The following is a 23071-nucleotide window of genomic DNA, read 5'->3' on the forward strand; positions in this document are numbered from 1 at the left end:
TTTAATTTTATAAAAAAATTAAAATGTAAATAAAAATACATTTTCTATAATTTTAATTATCATCATTATGTTTAAGATAATATTTTTTTTCCATATATATACAAATAACTAATTTAAAAAAACAATTAAATGAAATAATAGTATTGTAAATATTTTATTATCATTATTATTATTGTTGTTTTTTTTTATTAAATTAAAAATTATTATATTTTTATTATTATTATTATTGAAAATTTAGCACCAAATGATCGTGCAACAAATTCAATTTACCCGTCCTATAGGTAACATATAGAAACGTACATAAAAATGTTACTATCGATACTGTCTGGCACCGGGCTATCACCCTGTCCTGCCATCGACGATCCTGGATACACTGTTGGTAGGGTATCCTAGTAAATGTTACCATCGAATACAGGGGTATCCAATGGCGTGGAAACACCCAATTCAATAGACGATCCAATTGTTTGCGTACTAAAAACGTACGCGAGTTAACCAAATCACGCATCTCAACGTAGTTATCCATTGCCAGATCAATAATAGTATGACAGTTACCTAAACGTTGGTCACTATAGACAGGTAGGACTTTCCTCAGGTTATTATTGTTGGCCGTCAATAGTTCGTCCAAAATCAGACAGTCCTCGAAACCGCAATTCATTCCCTGACCGAAAAACGGTACCATTGCGTGGGCGGCGTCACCCATAAGTAGGACTTTATCCAAATAGTTATACGGTTGACATTTGATTGATATCAGAGGTTGTGGACTGTTAGCAAAAAACACTTTAACCAATTCCTCCCTGTTTTTGTGGGCAATGGTGGCGGGGATAGGGATGTAAAAAATAAAATAAGTATTTAATATTTAAATAATAGAAAACAATATATTATTTGATAGTAATTGCAGTTTTTATAAGTTATAGAAATCACAACTATTATTGCGTAAAAATATATATTAATTGTTTAAAATTGAAAACTTATTAACAAATTAAGTATATTATTATTATTAGATAATTTATTTCTAATTTTAAATTTAAAAAAATTGTTTAATAATTATAGTCTAAACTTTATCTAAAAAATAAATAAATGACTTAAATTAAAACAATTAACAATAATATTATATAAAGAATTATTTAAATAAAAACTAAAAAATTTTATATTTATGTAACTAAAAACAACAACAAAAAATCTCAATCAAACTTAAAAACTGCAATTAATTTTCATCAACAATAATACAACTAAAAAAATTATTGATAGGAAAGTCCTATTATTTTTTGTTATTATTATTATTATTATTATTATGAATAAATATATACATACTCTCCGATCAATGGTATAGAATCGGGAAAATATTGTTTGAAAAAATTCAATAAATCATTTCTATCCAAAATCGACTCATAATAACGAAACGGCATAAATAGGGTAACCGTAAAACTGTGGTCCAAATTAGGCAATGCTATCATCATAAACGACCCGCGGGGCCATATATGTAAATAGTTAACTTCCATAGCGTACTGGCCATCAGCGGCCCGTGGCGGTATACTCAATTCAATATAACCGTGCTCTATATATTGTTGACTATAATTAAATCGGATAAGTTTGACCATTGCCCGCCGGACCGACGAAAAAGCGCCGTCACATCCGATAATTATATCAGCTTTTTGATGGCGTTGTCGTTGTTTGTCGTCGTCCAACAGGAATGTCATCTTACCTATCAATTTGTTTTTTTTTGTTGATTGATTGATTGATAGGTTAGCTATATATATATTAATCAGGGTTGCAAAAGGGAAAGGGTAGGATAGTGTTTAGGGATCTATTTTACCCCCCCCCCCTGAGATCGAGGTTTTTAGGTTCCCCCCCCCCTGGCCTAAAGCCAAAAAGTTAGGTGACTTCTTACCAATTTATAGGGAATTTATAGGGAATTTATTGGGAATCTATTGGTAATCTATTGGGAATCTATTGGGAATAGATTGGGAATAGATTGGGAATCTATTGGGAATTTCCTGGGAATCTATTGGTAATCTATTGGGAATCTATTGGGAATAGATTGGGAATCTATTGGGAATCTATTGGGAATCTATTGGTAATCTATTGGGAATCTATTGGGAATCTATTGGGAATCTATTGGGAAATTATAGGGAATTTATAGTGAATTTATTGGGAATTTACTCAAATTTGACAAAAAATTGTCGTTAAAAAATGCAATAAAAGTTTTCACCCCCACCCTATACCACAAAGCTTTTTTGTCATTTTTACCCCCCTATACCCCCGCCCTCTGAAATCAAAAACCCTTAGCAACCCTGATATTAATATATATATATATAGAACCGGGAGGTGTACTATAGTATAGTAAACATATATACCTTCATCCAGATTAGCGCCGACCAGTTTATGGCGAAAATTAACGGAAATATTATTAAACTTTTCCACTTCGGTAAGCATTAGTTCGTTAAGATATCGCCTACTAATGGACAGTAGATATTGATCCCGATTAGTACCGTAAGGTATGGCCCGTTTACGGCCAGAGACATCGTGTATCAAACGGGCAAACATTTTGATTGAATAGTTTTCTAGTATTTGAGTTTCCAGTCCGAGTGACCGGAGCGCCGACCGACCCCTTTCGGATAGCGCCATATTTATCGACTTTCCCACTACCTGTTCCTGAGTACGTGGGTCGTCACGCATCTCGTAGACATCTACCTACAGGTGCCGTATATAGTAAATACATCAACAACAAAAAATAAATGTATCAAAAAATTACTTATTTATCTAATTAGTAGTAATAATAATAATAGAAATTTAAATTTAAAAAAAAAGTTTCTCTCTATTAATACATGATATCCTTTTCGGGCCAAAAAACAGGCAGCCATTGAACCGACCTATCGGTGCCAAACAATATGATAGTTAACTATATTATATATTTTTTTCAATACATACCAGTCCACCGCCGACCACAGCTATGGAGTCCATAATGTTGTTGTTGTTATTATTATTATTGTTATTATCTATAGTATAGTAATCACCAGAAAATATTTTTAACTTCAAAAAATACAGTAATATATTATTAACTGATAATACAAATACAAATAATATATTAATAATTACTGCAATAAAAAATTAGTTAAATATTTTTTTCTAGTAAAAATAAAGTAATTAATTTAAAAAAAACACAAATTAATTTGTAATTATTATTAAAAAAATTATATATTATTTTTTTAAGGAATATTATATTTATAAAAAAAAAATAATTTTGGCAATGAACTTTTTTTTGCTATAATTTAAATTAAAAACAATTTTTTTAAAAAGTATAACTTTAAGGTATTTTTAAAAATTAGTTTTTTCATAAATAAAAAAATATTAATTATTTATATTATATATCATATACACACACAAATACAGTATATATATATATATATATATAACTTTTTTTTGATTAATGTAAGTTTTTTATGTATATACGATATATAAATATATATTAATATAACTTTTTTTTAAAAATAATAATTAAAATTACTAAAGTTGTTCACGTATTTCTCATTATTAATTATCTTAATAATAATTATTATTATTATTTAAAATTAAATTTTTTTTGTTGAAAAAAAATGGAAACTAAACAACAAAAACATATCACAGAAAACTGTGAATTACTTGAATATAAACTTGTAATACAAAAATATATTTGAAAATTATATATATATATATATAAGTATAGTAATAGAAATAATAATAATATAAACTTATCATTAAATAATTATCTAATATACAGTATACTACCAGTAATATACTAACAGTAAATGGATGGCATGATTATTATTATTATTATTATTATTGATATTATTATGAGAAACGACTATTTATTATTTGATACCAATTCAAGGTCTGGTATTTTTTGAAAAATAATATATATATATATATTAAACAAAAATAAATATATTAAAAGAGTGAACTTTAAACCAATTATCAGCCGCTGATATGACTTTTTTTTTGTTGGTTGGTTGGTATATATATATATATATATATATATATATATATATTTATATATATTTACTGTACATATATATGTATATATATATGTTTGGTATCTATAATATAAACTTCAAGCAAAAACCAAGCAATTAATAAATAAATTTCTGATAAATTTAGACATTATATATAATGTACTGTATATACAGTATACACAGTATAATATAAATAATTACAAATAACTTATACATACAAATATATATATATATATATATATATCTATACTATTATATATATATATATATATATATATATATAAGTGGAATGTCTATAATAAATAAATAAATTTTACTACAAAAACAATACATTTGTTTTGAAAGTTTATATATGATATATATATAAGTGACAATAAATATATAAATTTTTATTTTCAAACTTAAAAAAATTAATATCTAAATAATGTTTTTAATAAAGTTTATATTATTTATTTTCTATAACAAAATTTTTGTTTTTATTAACTAAGATTTTATTTTTATTTAATTTTTGAAAATTTTCCTACTCAAAATTTAAAAAAATAAATATATATTTTCATCATTATTACTAATATAATAATCTAGTATTTAATACAACAACAACATGTTTGATATACTTAATAATTTATATTGTTTTTTTTAGTAGATTATTATTTTTTAACAAAAAATATAATAACAATAATACTGTAATAATAATAATAATAATAATTTTTAAACATTTATTTTTTTTAAACAGATCATTGACATACAGTATATCATAGATATTCATTGTATTACTCAAAATATATATATATATATATATTCAATAACTTGTTTTTAAAAAATTTTATTTTGTTATTATTATTATTTAATTTTGTTTTATGACATCAATTATATCAATTAAACATATATTTTTTTGTGACACTTTTGATGTACTTAAATGTGATTATAAAAACAAATCTATTAAATTAAATACAAAATTAAAAAAACAAATTTATATATTTTACTATCAATTTTAGGTTATCATTGACAGGAGATATATTGTACAGATCTCTCTCTCTCTCTCTCTCTCTCTCTCTCTCTCTCTCTCTCTCTCTCTCTCTCTCTCTCTCTCTCTCTCTCTCTCTCTCTCTCTCTCTCTCTCTCTCTCTCTCTCTCTCTCTCTCTCTCACTCACTCACTCACTCACTCACTGTAACTATCAATCAATTATATATATATTTAATAATAATATTAAATCTCTTATCATTAGCAACAATAAAATTAACCAAAAAAAATAAATAAAATAATTATAATACAAAATATACTTATTTTAGAGGAAATATTGTATATATATATATAATAAAAATTTAGTCGAAAACTTACTTAATTTTTGTTATTATTATTACTATAATGTTATAAATTAATAAAAATTAATTAAAAAAATTATATACGAAAACAATGTACCTTGGCTATTTGATTAATAATAATTTAATTTTTTTGTATATAATTTGATAGCAAAAATTAAGCTTTATACATTTAGTTAGTTATTACTAGGGCTTATAGCCCCCATAAGTTTAATTCAATTATAATCTATGGTGGGTGTCAATCATATATATAAGTATATATATATATTTATAGGATTATAGTTTATAATGATAATTAATTACTAATTAAACTAATCTAATGTTAACATAATCAATAATTAAAATAGTTATCTATTAGTTGATAATATACTTGAATAAGATAATTGATATATAAAACTAAATAATTTAAAAAAACAATTATTTTTATAACTTAAAAAACAAAATTTATAATAATAATAAATATTTATTTATTTATAATATTATTTCTATAGTTTTATTTTCTATACATACTATATATTAATTTGATATTTAATGATAATATCATAGTTTTATTTTAAAAAAAACATTTTAATTACTATTACTACACAATAAAAAAAATTTAAAAAAAAGTTTATACAATAATACAATAATATTTATTTAATATATTCAACAAAAAAAACTATATGTTTTAAAATTTCTACTAATTTATTATATATCTATATATTTATTCAAAAAAAAAACTAATGTATTTAATAATATATTGTGCATTATTTTTATTGTACATATATATATTGAATTTTATTATTTTATTAATTAATTTATTAATTAATTTAATTAATTTATTGTTTCAATTGATATAACTTAAGATTTCTGCCTCTAAGCTGATATGATTTAGCTGCCGGTGCTGCCGGTGATGATAGCTTTTTATAGGACAGTCGTCCATTTGATGACTGTGTATCATATTGGCCCTCATGTTGTTGTTGTTGTTGTGGTGCCTCTTGTTGTTGTTGCTGATGATGATGATGACTACCACCATATGATTGTTGATTTAATGGCTGATGATCTTCAGCACCACCACCACTGCCGGCACCACCAAAATGATGTTGAATAGACTGTTCAAAGTCAAAGCTACCGAAACTACCACCACTACTACTACTACTTGATTTGTCTGGATTTGAATCGGCAGTACCACTGTTACCACCAGCACCTACACTACCTGTTCTACCACTACTAGCACCATCCCCGTCCTCCTGATGACGATAGCTGCCATCATCACTACCATTATCATCATCATTGTGTTGGCTATTATATGTTGGTTGTTGGTGTTGGTGTTGGTGCTGATGGTGATGTTGGTCAGCAGCACCGTTACCGTATGAGCCATATTGAGGTGCATTGTACTGATGATGGGCTACTGCCGGTGCTGCTGCTGCCGGTGCTGATGACTCCGATTGTTGGTGTCTAGTGGTTGGCGAGTTGTAGTTGTCCGGTGTCTGCCGGTGCTGGTATATAGAGAAATGGGACTGTTGGTGTTGGGCCTAATTTCAAACAACAAATTTATAGTTTAGTATTATTATTATTATTATTATTATTATAACTAAATAATTGATTGATTGATAAGTTAATTGAATTTTTTTAAACACTTAAAAACAAAAAAATATAGAAAATTTATATAATGCATTCAAACATATTATAAAAAAATTAAATAATAATTAGTTTTAATAATAATAATAATAATAATAATAATAATAATAATAATAATAATAATAATAATAATAATAATAATAATAATAATAATAATAATAATAAATTATAGATAATCTTATATTATTTTTTTTAATTATAAAATATATTGTTGTTGTTATTGTTTTATATATCTAATGTTATATATATATAAATTGATAATTTTTAATTGTTTGTAATTGATTGTTTAGTTGTTTATATATAACTAATTGCTAATATGTTTAATGTACAGTAAAGTAAAGTAAAGTATAAGTGTATAATTAGTTTTTTTTTTGAGAAAAAAAAAGTTTTTTTTTTAAAATGTTTGAATGCATTATAAACTTTCTATAGTTTTTTTGTTGTTGTTGTAAAAAATTAAGTGTTATTTATTGTTTATTGAACTTAACTTAACTTAACATTACTTAACTAAATAAATGTTATTAACAAAAATATTAAGTGATATACTAATTATGTTATTAGTATGAAAAATAAAAAATTAAAAAAAAATTGAGAGTTAATTATTATATAATATATTTTTGTTTGAAAGTGATTATACCTATAATAACAATAATAATAATTATTATTTACGGTATTATAGTTACAGTATATATATATATATGTTTATTATTTAAAACAAATTATATATCAATAATATAATTGTCAATAATTTTTGTTATTATTATTATTATTTAATTTTAAATTACTTACTCCACTATCACTTCCTGGTTGATAATGACTTGGATTATGTGAAACCTATTGAATTAAAAAATAAAATAAAAACAAACAAAAAATAATATAAAATAATTTTTTTAATACTAAAAAACTTGATATTGATATTAATTTGATAATGATTTTGATTGTTATTTATTTATTTTATGTTATCAATTATATTATAGATAATTGATAAATAATTATTATAAATTAATTAAAAAAATAATTAATATTTTCTAGATAAGTCCTATATTGAGTTACACTATAACCTGTTAATCTATATCGAAATACTGTATAATTAAAAATTTTAGTATTTGATTAAAAATTAAAATATAAATCATTGTATTTTATATATATAAAAAAATAGTTTTCATAAAATCTGAGTTAAATTAATGTTAAATCATTTAAATATATTTTGCAAATATCTTTAAAAAAAATAAAGATACCATTTTTTTAAAAAAAAATAAATGTTTAATAAACATTTTTTTTCTTAATTAAAAAATAAATAAATAAAAAATAAATACAACAAACTAAAAAAATATTTACAAATATAAACTAATTAATAAAACAAATAAAAATAGTTATTAAAAAAAAATTTTAAAAAAAGTAATATCTATATTATACATTAATTAAGTATTTTTTTTAAAACAACAAAAAATTTATTAATAATAATGTAATAATCATTAATCATACCTGATTTGCACCACCACCACCACCACCACCACCACCACCACCCTGTCCATGATGGCCAACATTATTCAAGCTAAACGAGTATCCATTTTGATCCTGGTTAAAATCTAGAGTACCGCTGCCGTCAAATTTCTGGGAATAACTGGGTGCCAGTACGCCCAGTCCTATTGAAAATTTCGGAGCCCCACCACCACCACCAGCTGCTGCACCTCCCTTACCATCACTACTACTACTACTATCCTCACCATTGACTACCACTACCACCACAACCAACACCACAATAGACAATGTTTTTAAAAAATTTTGTAACATTTTTGTTGTTTGTTTATAATGTATACACAATAAAACAAATATCTTAACAAATGTGTGTTTTCTACAAAAAAAAAATCAAATAAAAATATATTGAGACACTATTTGCTAAAAATCATTGGGTTTTTATAAACATATTTAATTATTATTATTATTTTTTTGTTGTTGTCTCTAATTATTTAGTGTCTAATATCATATATATATATATATATACTGTGTATACTATTTATTAGATAATTTTCTTTATTATTATAATTGACTTTTAAAAAAAAACTTGTTATATAAGTTATATATATATTTTTACAATAATATTGTTTACTATATATTATATAATACTAGTTAGTAAACAGGCAGCTAATCAAGCGTTTAATTTTTGTTTTATTTTATATAACTTATATCTATATAATTTTTTTTTTGTGTAGACAAACTTGTAATTATGTTTGAAATATTATTATTATTATTATTATTATTATTTATGTCAATTGTTACGATAGATATCATTGTTATTTTTTATATGTTATGTTAATTAGATTATAAACTTTTTTTTAATTTTAAAACAAAATGTTTCTAATTTTGGTATATATTTATTAGTTATTTTTGTTTTAAAATATTTAAATAAAAAATTTGTTTAGTTAAAAATAATTTTATGTTAAAAAAATTTTTTAATTAGCATTATGGTTATTATACTAGTGTTATTGATTATATAGTTAATAATAAACAATTGTCATCAAGTAAAAAATACAAAAAAATAAATAAATAACTAATATATTTATAACCTAATTATATACTGTATATATATATCTGTAAAATAATAATAATAATTACACCCACTATTGACAAATAGGATAGTTTTTTTGTTAAAAGTGTAAAAAACTATTTATTATTATTATTAATATATATATATATATATATATATATATATATATATATATTGAATATAATTTATAAATATATATACTGTATATAATAATTGAAAAAAAAACATTTATTTTATTTACTTAAAAAAAAGTTTCAAAACAATCAAAACTATATAAATATATAATATTAATCTATAAACCGTATAATCAATTATTAGATAATTTTTTCTAAAAAAAATATATGAACTTTTTATTATTATCATTATTATGTTTAGTGTAAAATTGATAATGATAATGATAAATTAATAATACTGATAATAAATAAAAAAAATAACATATAATCTAATATATAATTGTAATCAATTATTTTAATCGACTTTATAAATATTATATAAGTATTGTAATAAAAATAAATATGTTTATTATTATTTTTTTTTGTATCAATCAATTATAATAGTTAAGTTAGTAAATAATAATAGTTTAGTAAACAATTTTTTTATAGATTATTTTCAAAATAAATTATTATTCAATAAAAATGACTAAATTTATAATAATAATAAAATATATATATTTATTACTGTATTTATTTTACTATTATAAATATAAATTAATTATAGAAATATACAGGTAATATTTTCAGTATAATAAAATTCAAATGTATTTATTTATATATTTAAATACTATGATTATTATTATTATTATCATATTTTTATATTCAATATTATATTAAAGTAATAACAATATTAATATACATTATTATTGTTTAGATATACAGTATATACTGTATATATACAGTACTATACTATCATTGAATTGTTAAATCAATTGACTTATTATTATTAGTTATTTTTTTTTTTGGTAGAATATTCTCTATATATATGGTTGCCATAGAAACTGACGCTATATATATATTTGGTTGCTATTGTTATTATTGTTAGAGTATGCTCAAATATGGTTATTATGTTAATATATATATATACAGTATATATATATATACAATATATATATATATATATATAGTTGTTTACCATGTTAAAATCAATATAATAATTTTTTTCAAAAAAAAAAATGATATAAATATTATTTTTTAGTAGTATATCTAAAAATTTCAAATATACTGTATCTATAATTAAATAATTATTATATATATATGATTATAATAAATATCCATATATATATATATATATATATATATATATATATATTTAATCTGTATTAAGCAACAATAATTTAAACTCATAAATAAAATATATATGTATTTTATTTTATTTTTTTAAATAAATAAATAAATAAATGTGATTGGTTAATAATATTGTAATTAATATACACTTACAAAAAATATTAATAATTATTATAGTAGTGTCAGTAACCAAAAACCATAAGTTTTAATAATATAAAGTGTTATTATTTCATTATGTCATTCAATAATATTTTATTTTATTAAAAAAAATTCAATTAATTAAAATATTACGTGTTTTATAATCAATTTGTTGTTGTGTTTTAAATATTTGTGATTATTTAAAAAAATATTACATTAAATATTATGTATATTAACGATATGTATATGACTATAATGCTTAAAATGATGATAATATATTTAAAATTAATTAATGGAAAAATACAGTAATAAAAAAATTCAATGATTTTCATAATTAAAAAAAATACTACATTTAACTATTAATTAATAAAATTTAAAAAAAAATATGGCACCATATAATAATAATAATAATATTGTTACCAATAATAATAATAATAATAATTGTTATCATCAATTAATGGCAGTTAATAATAATGACAATGGCAACAATGTTAATGATAGTCATAATACTAATAATAATACAAATAATAATTTAAATACTAATAATTCAAATATGATAATCGTATGGTCAAGTGTTACAAAACTGCTAACTGTCCATTTGCTGGCCGTCTATGGCCTATACTGTTGGCTATTGACAGCTAGATATCAGACCATTTTGTGGACCTATTCCCTAGGGGTTTGTTCATCGTTTGGCATACTGTGCGGCGCTCATCGTCTATGGTCTCATCGATCATATAAAGCCCGACTACCCTTACGCGTACTGTTGATGCTCCTGAATACGCTGGCCCTACAAAATACCATATACGACTGGTGCCGGGATCATCGGGGTCATCATAAATTCTCGGAAACCGATGCCGACCCGCATAACTCCCGACGCGGATTTTTTTTCTCCCATATGGGTTGGCTAATGGTACGCAAACACCAGCTAGTGGTGGAAAAAGGTCGTACACTTCAGCTACAGGATCTATCAGCTGATCCGGTTGTCCGATTTCAACGTCGATACTATCTGCCACTGGTTATCCTAGTATGGGGTTTAGTACCGACTCTACTACCCTGGTATATGTGGTCCGAATCGTTGGCCATTGCATTTTCGGTTAATATGACCCGCTATGTTATGTCGTTGCATCATACATGGCTGGTCAACTCGCTGGCCCATATGTCCGGCTATAGGGTATGTATATATCATATTATTATTATATATATAAATCTATAGATTTATGTAGTAGTAGTATTAGTAGTAGTAGTAGTAGTTGTTGTAGTTGTTGTTGTTGTTGTTGTAGTAGTAGTAGTAGTAGTAGTAGTAGTAGTAGTAGTAGTAGTAGTAGTAGTAGTAATAATAATAATAATAATAATAATAATAATAATAATAATAATAATAATAATAATAATAATAATAATAATAATAATAATAATAATAATAATAATAATAATAATAATAATAATAATAATAATAATAATAATAATAATAATAATAATAATAATAATAATAATAAGTAGTAGTAGTAGTTGATGTAGTAGTTGCTGTAGTAGTAGTAATAATAATAATAATAGATCTATTGTTTTGTTATTTTTTATATTTATTTAAAAAAAAATGTTTTTTTCCTTTAATTAAATCTCTCAATCTATATATCATATATATATATATATATATATATATATATATATATCGTATAGCCGTACGACAAATATATAGCTTCCCGTGAAAATCAATCGGTAGTATACCTGACCCTTGGCGAAGGCTATCATAACTATCACCATACATTCCCATTTGGTAAGTGTACTGTATATATATATACTGTATTAGGTATCAGTAGTTAGCACCAGAGTTAGAGCACAGTTATCCTAATTATATATCCTAATTAATTATTTTTTAGACTACTCGGCCAGTGAGTTGGGCTGGAAATCTAATTTCAATTTGGCTACGGCTTTCATCGACATGTTTGCCTATATGGGACAGGCCTACGATCGGAAACAGGCGCCCATCGAGTCCATTGAGAATCGTAAGCTAAGGACAGCGGCGGCTACTGATCTGATTGATGATCTGAATAACCATCACAACAACATACCGGTGCCCAACAACACCATCAACAACAACAGCAACAATATGTATGGTTATGCCAGTACTGTCTATGATTATCTAATGGGCATACTAGTAGTTACCTGGCCATTGTGGCTAACATTTACTATTAGATTATTTATCTAAATGTTTTTTTTGCAAAAAAAATAACAATAAAAAATAAAATAACTATTATATATATATATATATATATATCCATACATTATTTTAATGTAATAAAACACACACACATATAAATATCTAATAATTATATATACAGTATATGTGTGTATAGTTTTAATTTTTTTTTAAAATAATAATAATAATAAATATATAGTAAAAGTATATACAGTATAAAAAATATATATACTTAGTGTATACCACTACCAAAAAAAAAATTAAAATTTTGTTGATAATATAAAAGTAATATATTTTATTATTATTATTTTTTTTTTGTTTTTTTAAAATTAAATAAAGTATTAACTATTAAATATTCAATAGAAATAATTATTGTATTAATAACTATTAGCAGCAAAAAAAATTTTGTTTAAAAAAATAACGGTTTATTTGTTTTTGTTTTGTTTTTGTGGAAAGCTTTGTAATTGTAATGTAAATTATAAATACTATTATATAATTAAAAAATCAATTTTATTTTTTATTCAATAAAAAATATTTATCTATTTTTTGTTTGTTTTTTGTTTTGTTATTTAAAATAAAACAAATAAATTATTTAATTAATAACTAATAATAATATGAATAATTAAAAAAAAATGTTTAGCTATAGTGATATACAGTACTATCATAGTAAACTTTAACTATTATTATTAGTAGTAGTAGTAGTAATAATTAATAATATATTTTTTTAAATATAAAAATTTTAATTAAACATTATTATTATAATAATTTAATTAGAAAAAACTTATATAAAACTTATGCATAAAATTAAAAAACTTTTACCAAATAAAATATTATAGTAGTATTAAACACAAATAATAAACTTAAATAATATTAAATATTTATTTATTTTTTTAAAAAACTTTAATTAAGTTATGTTTTTTCCAAATGAATTTAATAAATAAAAAATTAAAATAAATTTTTAGTATTAAATATATATTGATATATAGATAGACATTTATATATATAAACAATTAATTTATTATTATTATTTTATAAATGAAAAAAATCAACAAAAATTAATATCATTTTTTTAAAAAATTATTTAAACATAAGAATAATTGTAATTTAATTCAAAACAAATTTTACATACTTTTTTAATAAATAACAAAATTGTATTTTTAAAATCAAAAATATTTTACTTATATATAATACAATTGTTAAATAAAAAATATCAATATACATAAATATATATATAATATAAATATATATAAAAAAATATTACTATGATATATGATCACATTGTTTTTGTAATAATTTAAATGTTTAATAATATACAATAAACTAATATCAAAAAAAATTGTTTAAATAAATTTACAAAAGTTTTTTTTAATTATATCTTATGAATACATTTAGTATAATATATCTATATATATATATATACTGTATATAAATTATAAAATAATATTATATGCTTAAATAATATAAAATAACGTTATAGTCAGTTAAATAACTATAAAATTTCTATTATATTTTTAATAAAATTTTTATAGACATAAAAATATATTATTTAGCATTTATTTCAGTAAATAATTTTATTTATAATTTTAAATCACGTATTTTCCATTTAAACAAAAACATATACAATAGTTATTTTTATTTAATTTTTTTTTAAAAAATATTTATTCATCACAACATTTTATATATAATATATATTAAAATTGATAATAACATTAATATACTGATATGTTTTTCAAATTATTTAAAAAAAACTGTTTGTTTACTTTGAATATAAAAATTGCTTATAATGTAATTGTTTTAATTTTAATTAAATGTAATTTTTTTAGTATCTGAAAAATTTTTAATTGATAGTAGTAAAGCAGATTTATTTTAATAAATATTTTTTTAAAAAATATAATAAATTGAAAACTAATTATTATCAAATTAAACTTAAAACTAATTTTTAGTTTTAACAAAAATAGATTGTTTACTGTATATGTTTAAAATTATTTGTATATTATAAAATGTTTTATTTCTATATAATTTTTAAAAAAAAATAAATTTTATAATACTTAAAATAAAATAAAATAATGATTTGATATTGAATATCAATACTTAAGTTATTGTTATATAAAAAATAATATTATGTATCATATTAATAAAATAAATTGTAAAAATTAAAAAATATATTTATTATATTATAACTTGAAATAATTTACAATAATTTGATATAATAGCTATTTGTTGTAAATATGATACAATAAAATCAAATAATAATATATTATTTAAATAAGACGTATATATATTAAGAAAATTATTGATTTTTAAATATTAGTTTATTATTACTAAAAAAAACTATAGAAAAAAACATAATTAATTTTTCAATAAAATTTAAGTTTATTTTTTACAAACAAACAAACAATATGTTGTATTTTACAGTTATTTTATGTAAATATTAATTTTAGAAAAAACTATTTTAAATATAAATGTTATTAAATTATTATTTTAATATTTTTTTATAAATTTTAAAAACTTAAAGCCCTATTGATTGTCAACTATGCCGTTGTTGTTGTTATTGTTGGTGACCTAGAAATCGGTAACTATCCGGACATTACCGATGATGATACCAATGAGTGCGGTATCGGTCGTGAATCGCAACTGATGAACGACCGGTGCTTTGAATGGCACAGTAGTCGCGATTTAATGAACACGAGTTCCTCCTCGTCCTCTATAATCAATGGTAGGGACGCACAGAGGGCTGAATTGCCGTACATTGTCTACATTGAAAAGTGGTTGAACAACGAAAAAATGTAAATATATATATATCAGGGTTAAGTAAGGGGGTGGGTAGGGTTTTTTTTAAAAATATTTTTGGAAATTTTACCTATTTTCCAGTGAATTTATTTTGTTTATGCGCGTGCATTACAAACACGCGTTTTAATACAAAAAACCTATTTAATAATACAGTACTATTTGCACGTAAAATCATGTCACTGTATTATTGTATTCACATTAGAAGTACCGTAAAATTGTGTTTTATTTCCCTATATACAATTCAACAAAAAAAATCCAAAAAAAAATACATTTTCATCAGGGTTGCTAAAGGGGGGGGTAGGGGGGGGGGGTAAGACATCTTACCCCCCCCCCCTGAGATCGAGAAATTTTGGCTTTTACCCCCCTGGCATGAAGCCAAAAAGTTAAGGGTTTAATTCAACTATGTAAAATTTTATATTAAACAAAAAAATAAATATTAAATTATTCTTAATATAAATTAATAGCTTATATATACAAAATAAATAGATAAAAATACTTAATTACATCAATTTAACATTATTTACACTAGTTGGGGCACTCCACAAGCTAAAAAATAAATTCCCACCAATTTTCAAATAAATTAATGATAATATTTTATTTTATTTTTTAGCTGTTTATAAAAGATAACATATATTTTATTTCTTATTAAAAGTCGAAAACTAATATTTTTAGCATAAATTTTAAAATAATTATTTTTTAATATTTTTAAACTTTATATTAAAATGTTAGTTATGTGCTTTAAAAATAATAATTATGATATTAGTTAAATATTACATAGAGTTGGGGCACTCCACAAGGGAAAAAAGCTCCCAAATAAATTCCCACCAATTTTCAAAAAATAATGAAATATATATTTTTTATTTTTTTAGCTCTTTATATATGATAATATATATATATATTATTACATATTAAAAGTTGAAAACAAATTTTTAGCATAAATTTTGAAATTATTATATTTTAATATTTTTAAACTTTATATTATAATGTGTTAGTTATGGTTCAATATGAAATATTATATAAAAAATATTCTTAAATTAATTATTTAGTTATTTAATAATTATTTCTGCCAATTTTATTTTTATTATTATTAAAACGTTATAATAAATACAATACTATATCATTAATTTTTTAATTAATAACTATTTTTAAAATCTAAATGATATTTTTATTTAATAATTATAATAGTTATATATATATTTATGCTATTCTTAATATTTAGAAATCATTTTGAGTATTGAGAAATTAAGTTGAGAATATTTTTCTTAGTTAATTTATTGGGAATTTAGTTGGAATTTATTTGGAATTTATTTGAAATTTATTGGGAATTTATAGAGAATTTAGTGGGAATTTAGTGGGAATTTAATTGGAATTTACTGGGAATTTACTGGGAATTTAGTGGGAATTTAGTGGGAATTTAATTGGAATTTACTGGGAATTTACTGGGAATTTAGTGGGAATTTAGTTGGAATTTAATGGGAATTTAGTGGGAATTTAATGGGAATTTAGTGGGAATTTAATGGGAATTTACTCAAATTTGGCAAAAATTGTCGTTTAAAAATGTAATAAAAAATGTTCACCCCCCCTATACCCCCCAAGCTTTTTCGAAAATTTTGCCATTCCCCCCCCCCCCTAGACCCCACCCCTGAAATCGAAAACCTTTAGCAACCCTGATTTTCATATAGTAAAAAACTCGCATTTTTTACCACCACTTGTAACAAGTAATTATTATACAAATTAAAAAAAACTATATTTTTCATATGTGAGAAAACTCGCATTATTTCCCATGACTTTGACATTTCCATATGGGAAATAAAACACAATTTAACGGTATATATATATATATTATGATATAACTCTACACCACCATCACCACCATCACCAACACCTCTACCCTAACACACATACTATTTAAGACTATTACCCTATTGTTTCTATTGACACTATTTACACTATCTCTATCTCTATCTCCATCTCTATCTATCTATCTCTGAGTGTGTGGGTGTATGTGTACGACTAGTATTGTATTAATTTTTTTTTAAATATTCCTAATAATAGGGTGATTCTGGTGGTCCTCTTATTCAATATATAAACGGTAGGGCTGTCCTAATTGGTATAACTTCTAGAGGTTGGATAAATGCATTCACTCGTAAGTGTTTATTGGATGAACAAATGGATACAACATTTATCAGAATAACCGAAAAAATTAAATGGATTTCAAAACAAATTAATGGATAAATAATTGATAATAAAATTGAGATTTTATTTTTATTTTATTTTGAAAGTATTTAATTGTTAATAAATATAATAGTGATTGCATAGTATATTTAGAATTAAAAATAATTTCTAAGTAAATTTTTTATTTAATAAAATTTAGTTAAAAAAATACTATAAAAATCTACTTTATAATAAATAGTCTACTAATATAATACTAAAAAATTAATTTTTTTTATCTATTACTTTTTGAATAATACAATATTTGATTAAATGTAATTTTTTTAGTTTTTGAATATTTTTTAATTAATAATATTCAAGCAGATTTATTTTAATAAAATTTTTTAAAAATATATTAAAATTGAAGACTAACTATTATTAAATTAAACTTAAACTAATTTTATTTTTAACAAAAATAGATTGTTTACTGTATATGTTTAAAATTATTTAAATTATAAAATGTTTTATTTCCATATAATTAAAAAAAATAATTTTATAATACTTAAAATAATTATCTTAAGTAAAAAAATTATTTGATATTATATATCATTACTTAAGTTATTGCTATATAAAAAATAATATTATGTATCATATTAATAAAATAAATTGTAAAAATTAAAAAATATCTTATTATATTATAATTAGAAATAATTTACAATTATTTGATATAATAGCTATTTTTTGTAAATATGATACAATAAAATCTAGTATTAATATACAGGTATTAGTTGAATAAGACGTATATATATTAAAAAAATATTGATTTTTAAATATTACTTTATTGTTACAAAAAAACTATAGAAAAAGCATAATTAGATTTTCAATAAATTTTAAGTTTATTTTTTTACAAACAAAATATGCTGTAGCTTAAAATTATTTTATGTAAATATTAATTTGTTTTATTAAACTATATTTTAAATAAATTATAAAATTATTGTTGTTGTAGTAGTAGTAGTTTTTGTTATTTTATATATCCATTCAATTAAATTATTATTATTATTATTATTGCCGGTGCCCATCAACAACAACAACAAAAACAATATGTATGGTTATGCCACTATTGTCTATGATTATCTAATGGGCATACTAGTAGTTACCTGGCCATTGTGGCTAACATTTACTATTAGATTATTTATTTAAATGTTTTTGCAAAAAGTAAAAATAACTATTAATATTATTAATAAGGCTATCATACATTCCCATATGTTAGGTGTACTGTATATATATATATATATATGTTATGTATATATCTATTATTTATTTATATATATATATATATATATATATATATATATATATATATATATATATAGTATCTGTAGGATAGTTATCCAAGTTATTGGATTGCATAACAAATTACTATTTACACTACAAATTAGATATTCAAACAAATTTTAAACTAATAGTATAATAAACATAAATAATTAACTTTTGTGTTAAAAAATATATTATAAATTATATATAGTATAATATAAAATTTTAGTTAACACAATAAATTAAATAGCATTTAAATAAAACTTTATATATATATATTAAACAATTTTTTAATATTTCAAATTTATTATTAAAAGCAACTTTTTATGTATAAAATAAAAATATTTGTTTTATAAAAATTAGAATATTTTATAAACAATAAATTTTTAGTATTAAATAAGTATTGTTGTTATTTAATAAATAAAAAAATTTCAATAGGAATTTAAATATGAAAGTCACGTAACAATAATTTTAATAGTTATTTTTTTTAAAACAAATTTAATTTATTTAAAATATATTTTATATTTATGTTATTTTTAAATAGAAAATATTTTATTTGTATAATACAAATTTTAATATATATATATATAAGGGTTAAGCAAGGATTTAAATTTTAAAAGGGTACTGGGATGAAATTTACATAATTCTCAAAAAATCTTGGGGTTAGGGGTTATAGACTTTTATTGAATATTTTGAACGGCAATTTTTTCAATGATAAAAATAAAGGGGGTCAAGTGAAAATTCACAAAAAATTCCTTAATTTCCCGAATATTTCCATGTAAATTGCATAAAATTCCAATATGTTTCCGTATAAATTTCCAGTAAAATAGATAAATTTTCCAAAAATTAAAAAATAATAAAAAATAAATAAAAACTTAAATTTAAACAAAAAATAAAATAACAAAAATATTTAAAATTTAAGAATTAAATAAATTTTCACAAAATTCCTAATAAATTCCCAATAAATTCCCAATAAATTCCCAATAAATTCCCAATAAATTCCCAATAAATTCCCAATAAATTCCCAATAAATTCCCAATAAATTCCCAATAAAATATTAATAAAATACAAATAATTTCCCACTAAATTCTTAATAAATTCGCAATAAATTCCCAATAAATTCATAATAAATTCCCAATAAAATATTAATAAAATACAAATAATTTCTCACTAAATTCCCGCTAAATTCCTAATAATTTCCCAATAAATACCTATAAAATTAAATATAGTTTCCCACTAAATTACATATAAATTCCCAATAAATATCTATAAAATTATTTATAATTTCCCACTAAATTCCCACTAAATTCTTAATAAATTCCCAATAAATTCCCAATAAATTCCCAATAAATTCCCAATAAATTCCCAATAAATTCCCAATAAATTCCCAATAAATTCCTAATAAATTCCCAATAAATTCCCAATAAATTCCCAATAAATTCCCAATAAATTCCCAATAAATTCCCAATAAATTCCCAATAAATTCCCAATAAATTCCCAATAAATTCCCAATAAATTCCCAATAAATTCCCAATAAATTCCCAATAAATTCCCAATAAATTCCCAATAAATTCCCAATAAATTCCCAATAAATTCCCAATAAATTCCCAATAAATTCCCAATAAAATATTAATAAAATACAAATAATTTCCCACTAAATTCTTAATAATTTCGCAATAAATTCCCAATAAATTCATAATAAATTCCCAATAAAATATTAATAAAATACAAATAATTTCTCACTAAATTCCCGCTAAATTCCTAATAATTTCCCAATAAATACCTATAAAATTAAATATAGTTTCCCACTAAATTACATATAAATTCCCAATAAATATCTATAAAATTATTTATAATTTCCAATAAATTCCAAATAAATTCTCAATAAATTCGCAATAAATTCATAATAATTTTCCTTTATTCTCAATAAATTGCTAATAATTTTAACCATCAATATATAAATTATTGATATATATTATAATATATTATCAAATAAATTTTTACTAAAATAATAAAATACCATGCTTATTAGCTTCATATAAAGGGAACAAAAAAATTACCCCTCCTACCCCACCCTTTTGCAAACTCGTTATACATAAATTATTATAAAGAGTTGATTTCTCATAAAATTTTTAAATTCAATTCATTTCATTTTTTAAAGTTGAGTTAATAAGTATTATTTTTTTTAAAAATATGATAAATTTATTTTACTCGTGTGTTAGAAAAAAAAGTGCTAAAAAAGTTGTAGTAATATTACTACTAGTAACTATTGCAATATTATGCAATGCCGAAAATCAATTAAATATGTTATCGCTAGGTCGTGATGCTAGTTTGGGACAATATTGTAGCTGAATAATAATAGATCACTTAAAACAATAGTAAATGTACTCAAATTATATATTTAATTACTCATATGTATTGCATAGTTATATGTTTTGACTGCAGTGTATAATGTGTTAAATACATAGTAATATATGAGATTTATATTCCCATAGAAATAACATTAACGGGTTATTTAGTATTATAAAGTATGTGTTTAGTATACCCATAGGAATTGCATTAGCGGCACATTTACTATTATAAATATGGGTTTAATATTGCCATAGAAATAACATTAGCTATACTTTAACATACAAACATATAGGTTTAGTTTGTGACACATATAGTGTCAGTAAATGTAGTGACGCACTTGCGTTTCAGTAAATACTATTTAACCATTGGTTTAAACATTTTATATAGAGGGGTCAACAAGGGTTTTTATTTCCTATACTTTAACATTAATGAATTAATTAATTTTTATGTGTACTTGTGTACTGTATTTTAATGCAAATGAGAATTTGCCTTTAGGTGGTAGTGTGCGACTGATCAAAAATAGGCAGAGTTTAAATTAACCAATAAGAGCAAAGTAGTAGTGTATGTAAAAGTTGTCATCAAATATGAATACAGAGTTTAGCAGTTTGCGCGCGCAATAGGCAGTGGCTTATGCAGCGATCAGACTGCTGAGCTCTCAGTCGAGYGAAATGCTCGACACAAGTTGTCTTACACTCGAACTGGTCGGTTGCCGTCACTTCGCTCCGCAATACACTGTAGTGTATTGTAATACATTGTATTAGTATTATTTTATATGTTTTATTAATAAACTCGGTTTTGGTTATAAGTCCCGAGTAAGTCATTTGGGCCTTTGGCYCGTACTTTCTCTCTCTCTCTCTCTCTCTCTCTCTCTCTCTCTCTCTCTCTTACTTTCTCACTTCATTTCATCTCTGGGCTCTCTTGCCGTGTCAGTCTCGTGTTCCCTTCCCGTGTCTATCACCACCACCACTAAACACATTGGCCGATACTACACCGCTCAACACTTAGGCCGATACAGCACCGCTCAACACTTTGGCCTATGCAGCACCGCTCATCACGTTTGGCTCTCCATAGCCGTCACAGCTCAACGCCAGATCCATACCGTGGTCGCAGATGTCATCACTACTATGGTGTTGGTGCCGACTCAACACTAGGACCGACAACACTTTGGTGCCGATAACGTCGAGCCAGCACCGGACACCTTAAGCAACCAATCCAACCGTTTCAATATTATGATGCCAAAAACGACCAATTTGAATCGGCTACAATTGTAAAAACAACCGAAATTCCAAAATCATTTATTGTCTCAATAGACAGTCAAGAAACGAGTATAAAATATACGTATGAAAACACATTTAAAGAAAAACTAACAAATATGAA

The 23071-nt window shown here is 22.3% G+C and overlaps 4 protein-coding genes across 4 annotated transcripts in view; 1 reads left to right on the forward strand and 3 right to left on the reverse strand.

Moving 5' to 3' along the window:
• Positions 1-22540, reverse strand: part of LOC128957127 (putative uncharacterized protein DDB_G0292292) — a 147467-nt gene extending 124927 nt beyond the window's left edge. Inside the window, exon 1 of the mRNA XM_054302845.1 lies at positions 22535-22540. The gene's annotated coding sequence lies outside the window, so the exon portion shown is untranslated. The remainder of the gene's footprint in view (positions 1-22534) is intronic.
• On the reverse strand, positions 184-3023 carry LOC128957125 (kynurenine 3-monooxygenase-like). The gene is made up of 5 exons (XM_054302841.1): positions 2929-3023; positions 2826-2870; positions 2355-2691; positions 1312-1702; positions 184-794 (listed from the first exon to the last, which is right to left on the reverse strand). Exons 1-5 carry the CDS (start codon positions 2959-2961, stop codon positions 224-226), a joined length of 1377 nt encoding a protein of 458 aa, XP_054158816.1. The 5' UTR covers positions 2962-3023; the 3' UTR covers positions 184-223.
• On the reverse strand, positions 5622-10955 carry LOC128957098 (interleukin enhancer-binding factor 3-like). The gene is made up of 5 exons (XM_054302814.1): positions 10946-10955; positions 8413-8666; positions 7717-7761; positions 6320-6824; positions 5622-5626 (listed from the first exon to the last, which is right to left on the reverse strand). Exons 1-5 carry the CDS (start codon positions 10953-10955, stop codon positions 5622-5624), a joined length of 819 nt encoding a protein of 272 aa, XP_054158789.1.
• On the forward strand, positions 11351-13133 carry LOC128957099 (stearoyl-CoA desaturase 5-like). Its single transcript, XM_054302815.1, has 3 exons — positions 11351-12064; positions 12568-12664; positions 12768-13133. Exons 1-3 carry the CDS (start codon positions 11351-11353, stop codon positions 13094-13096), a joined length of 1140 nt encoding a protein of 379 aa, XP_054158790.1. The 3' UTR covers positions 13097-13133.
• Positions 22541-23071: the final 531 nt, after the last annotated feature.

The sequence above is a fragment of the Oppia nitens genome, unplaced genomic scaffold (assembly GCF_028296485.1).
Source record: "Oppia nitens isolate AA-2021 unplaced genomic scaffold, nextdenovo-longstitch-racon4-pilon3 scaffold36_pilon_pilon_pilon, whole genome shotgun sequence".
NCBI classification, from domain to species: Eukaryota; Metazoa; Arthropoda; class Arachnida; order Sarcoptiformes; family Oppiidae; genus Oppia; species Oppia nitens.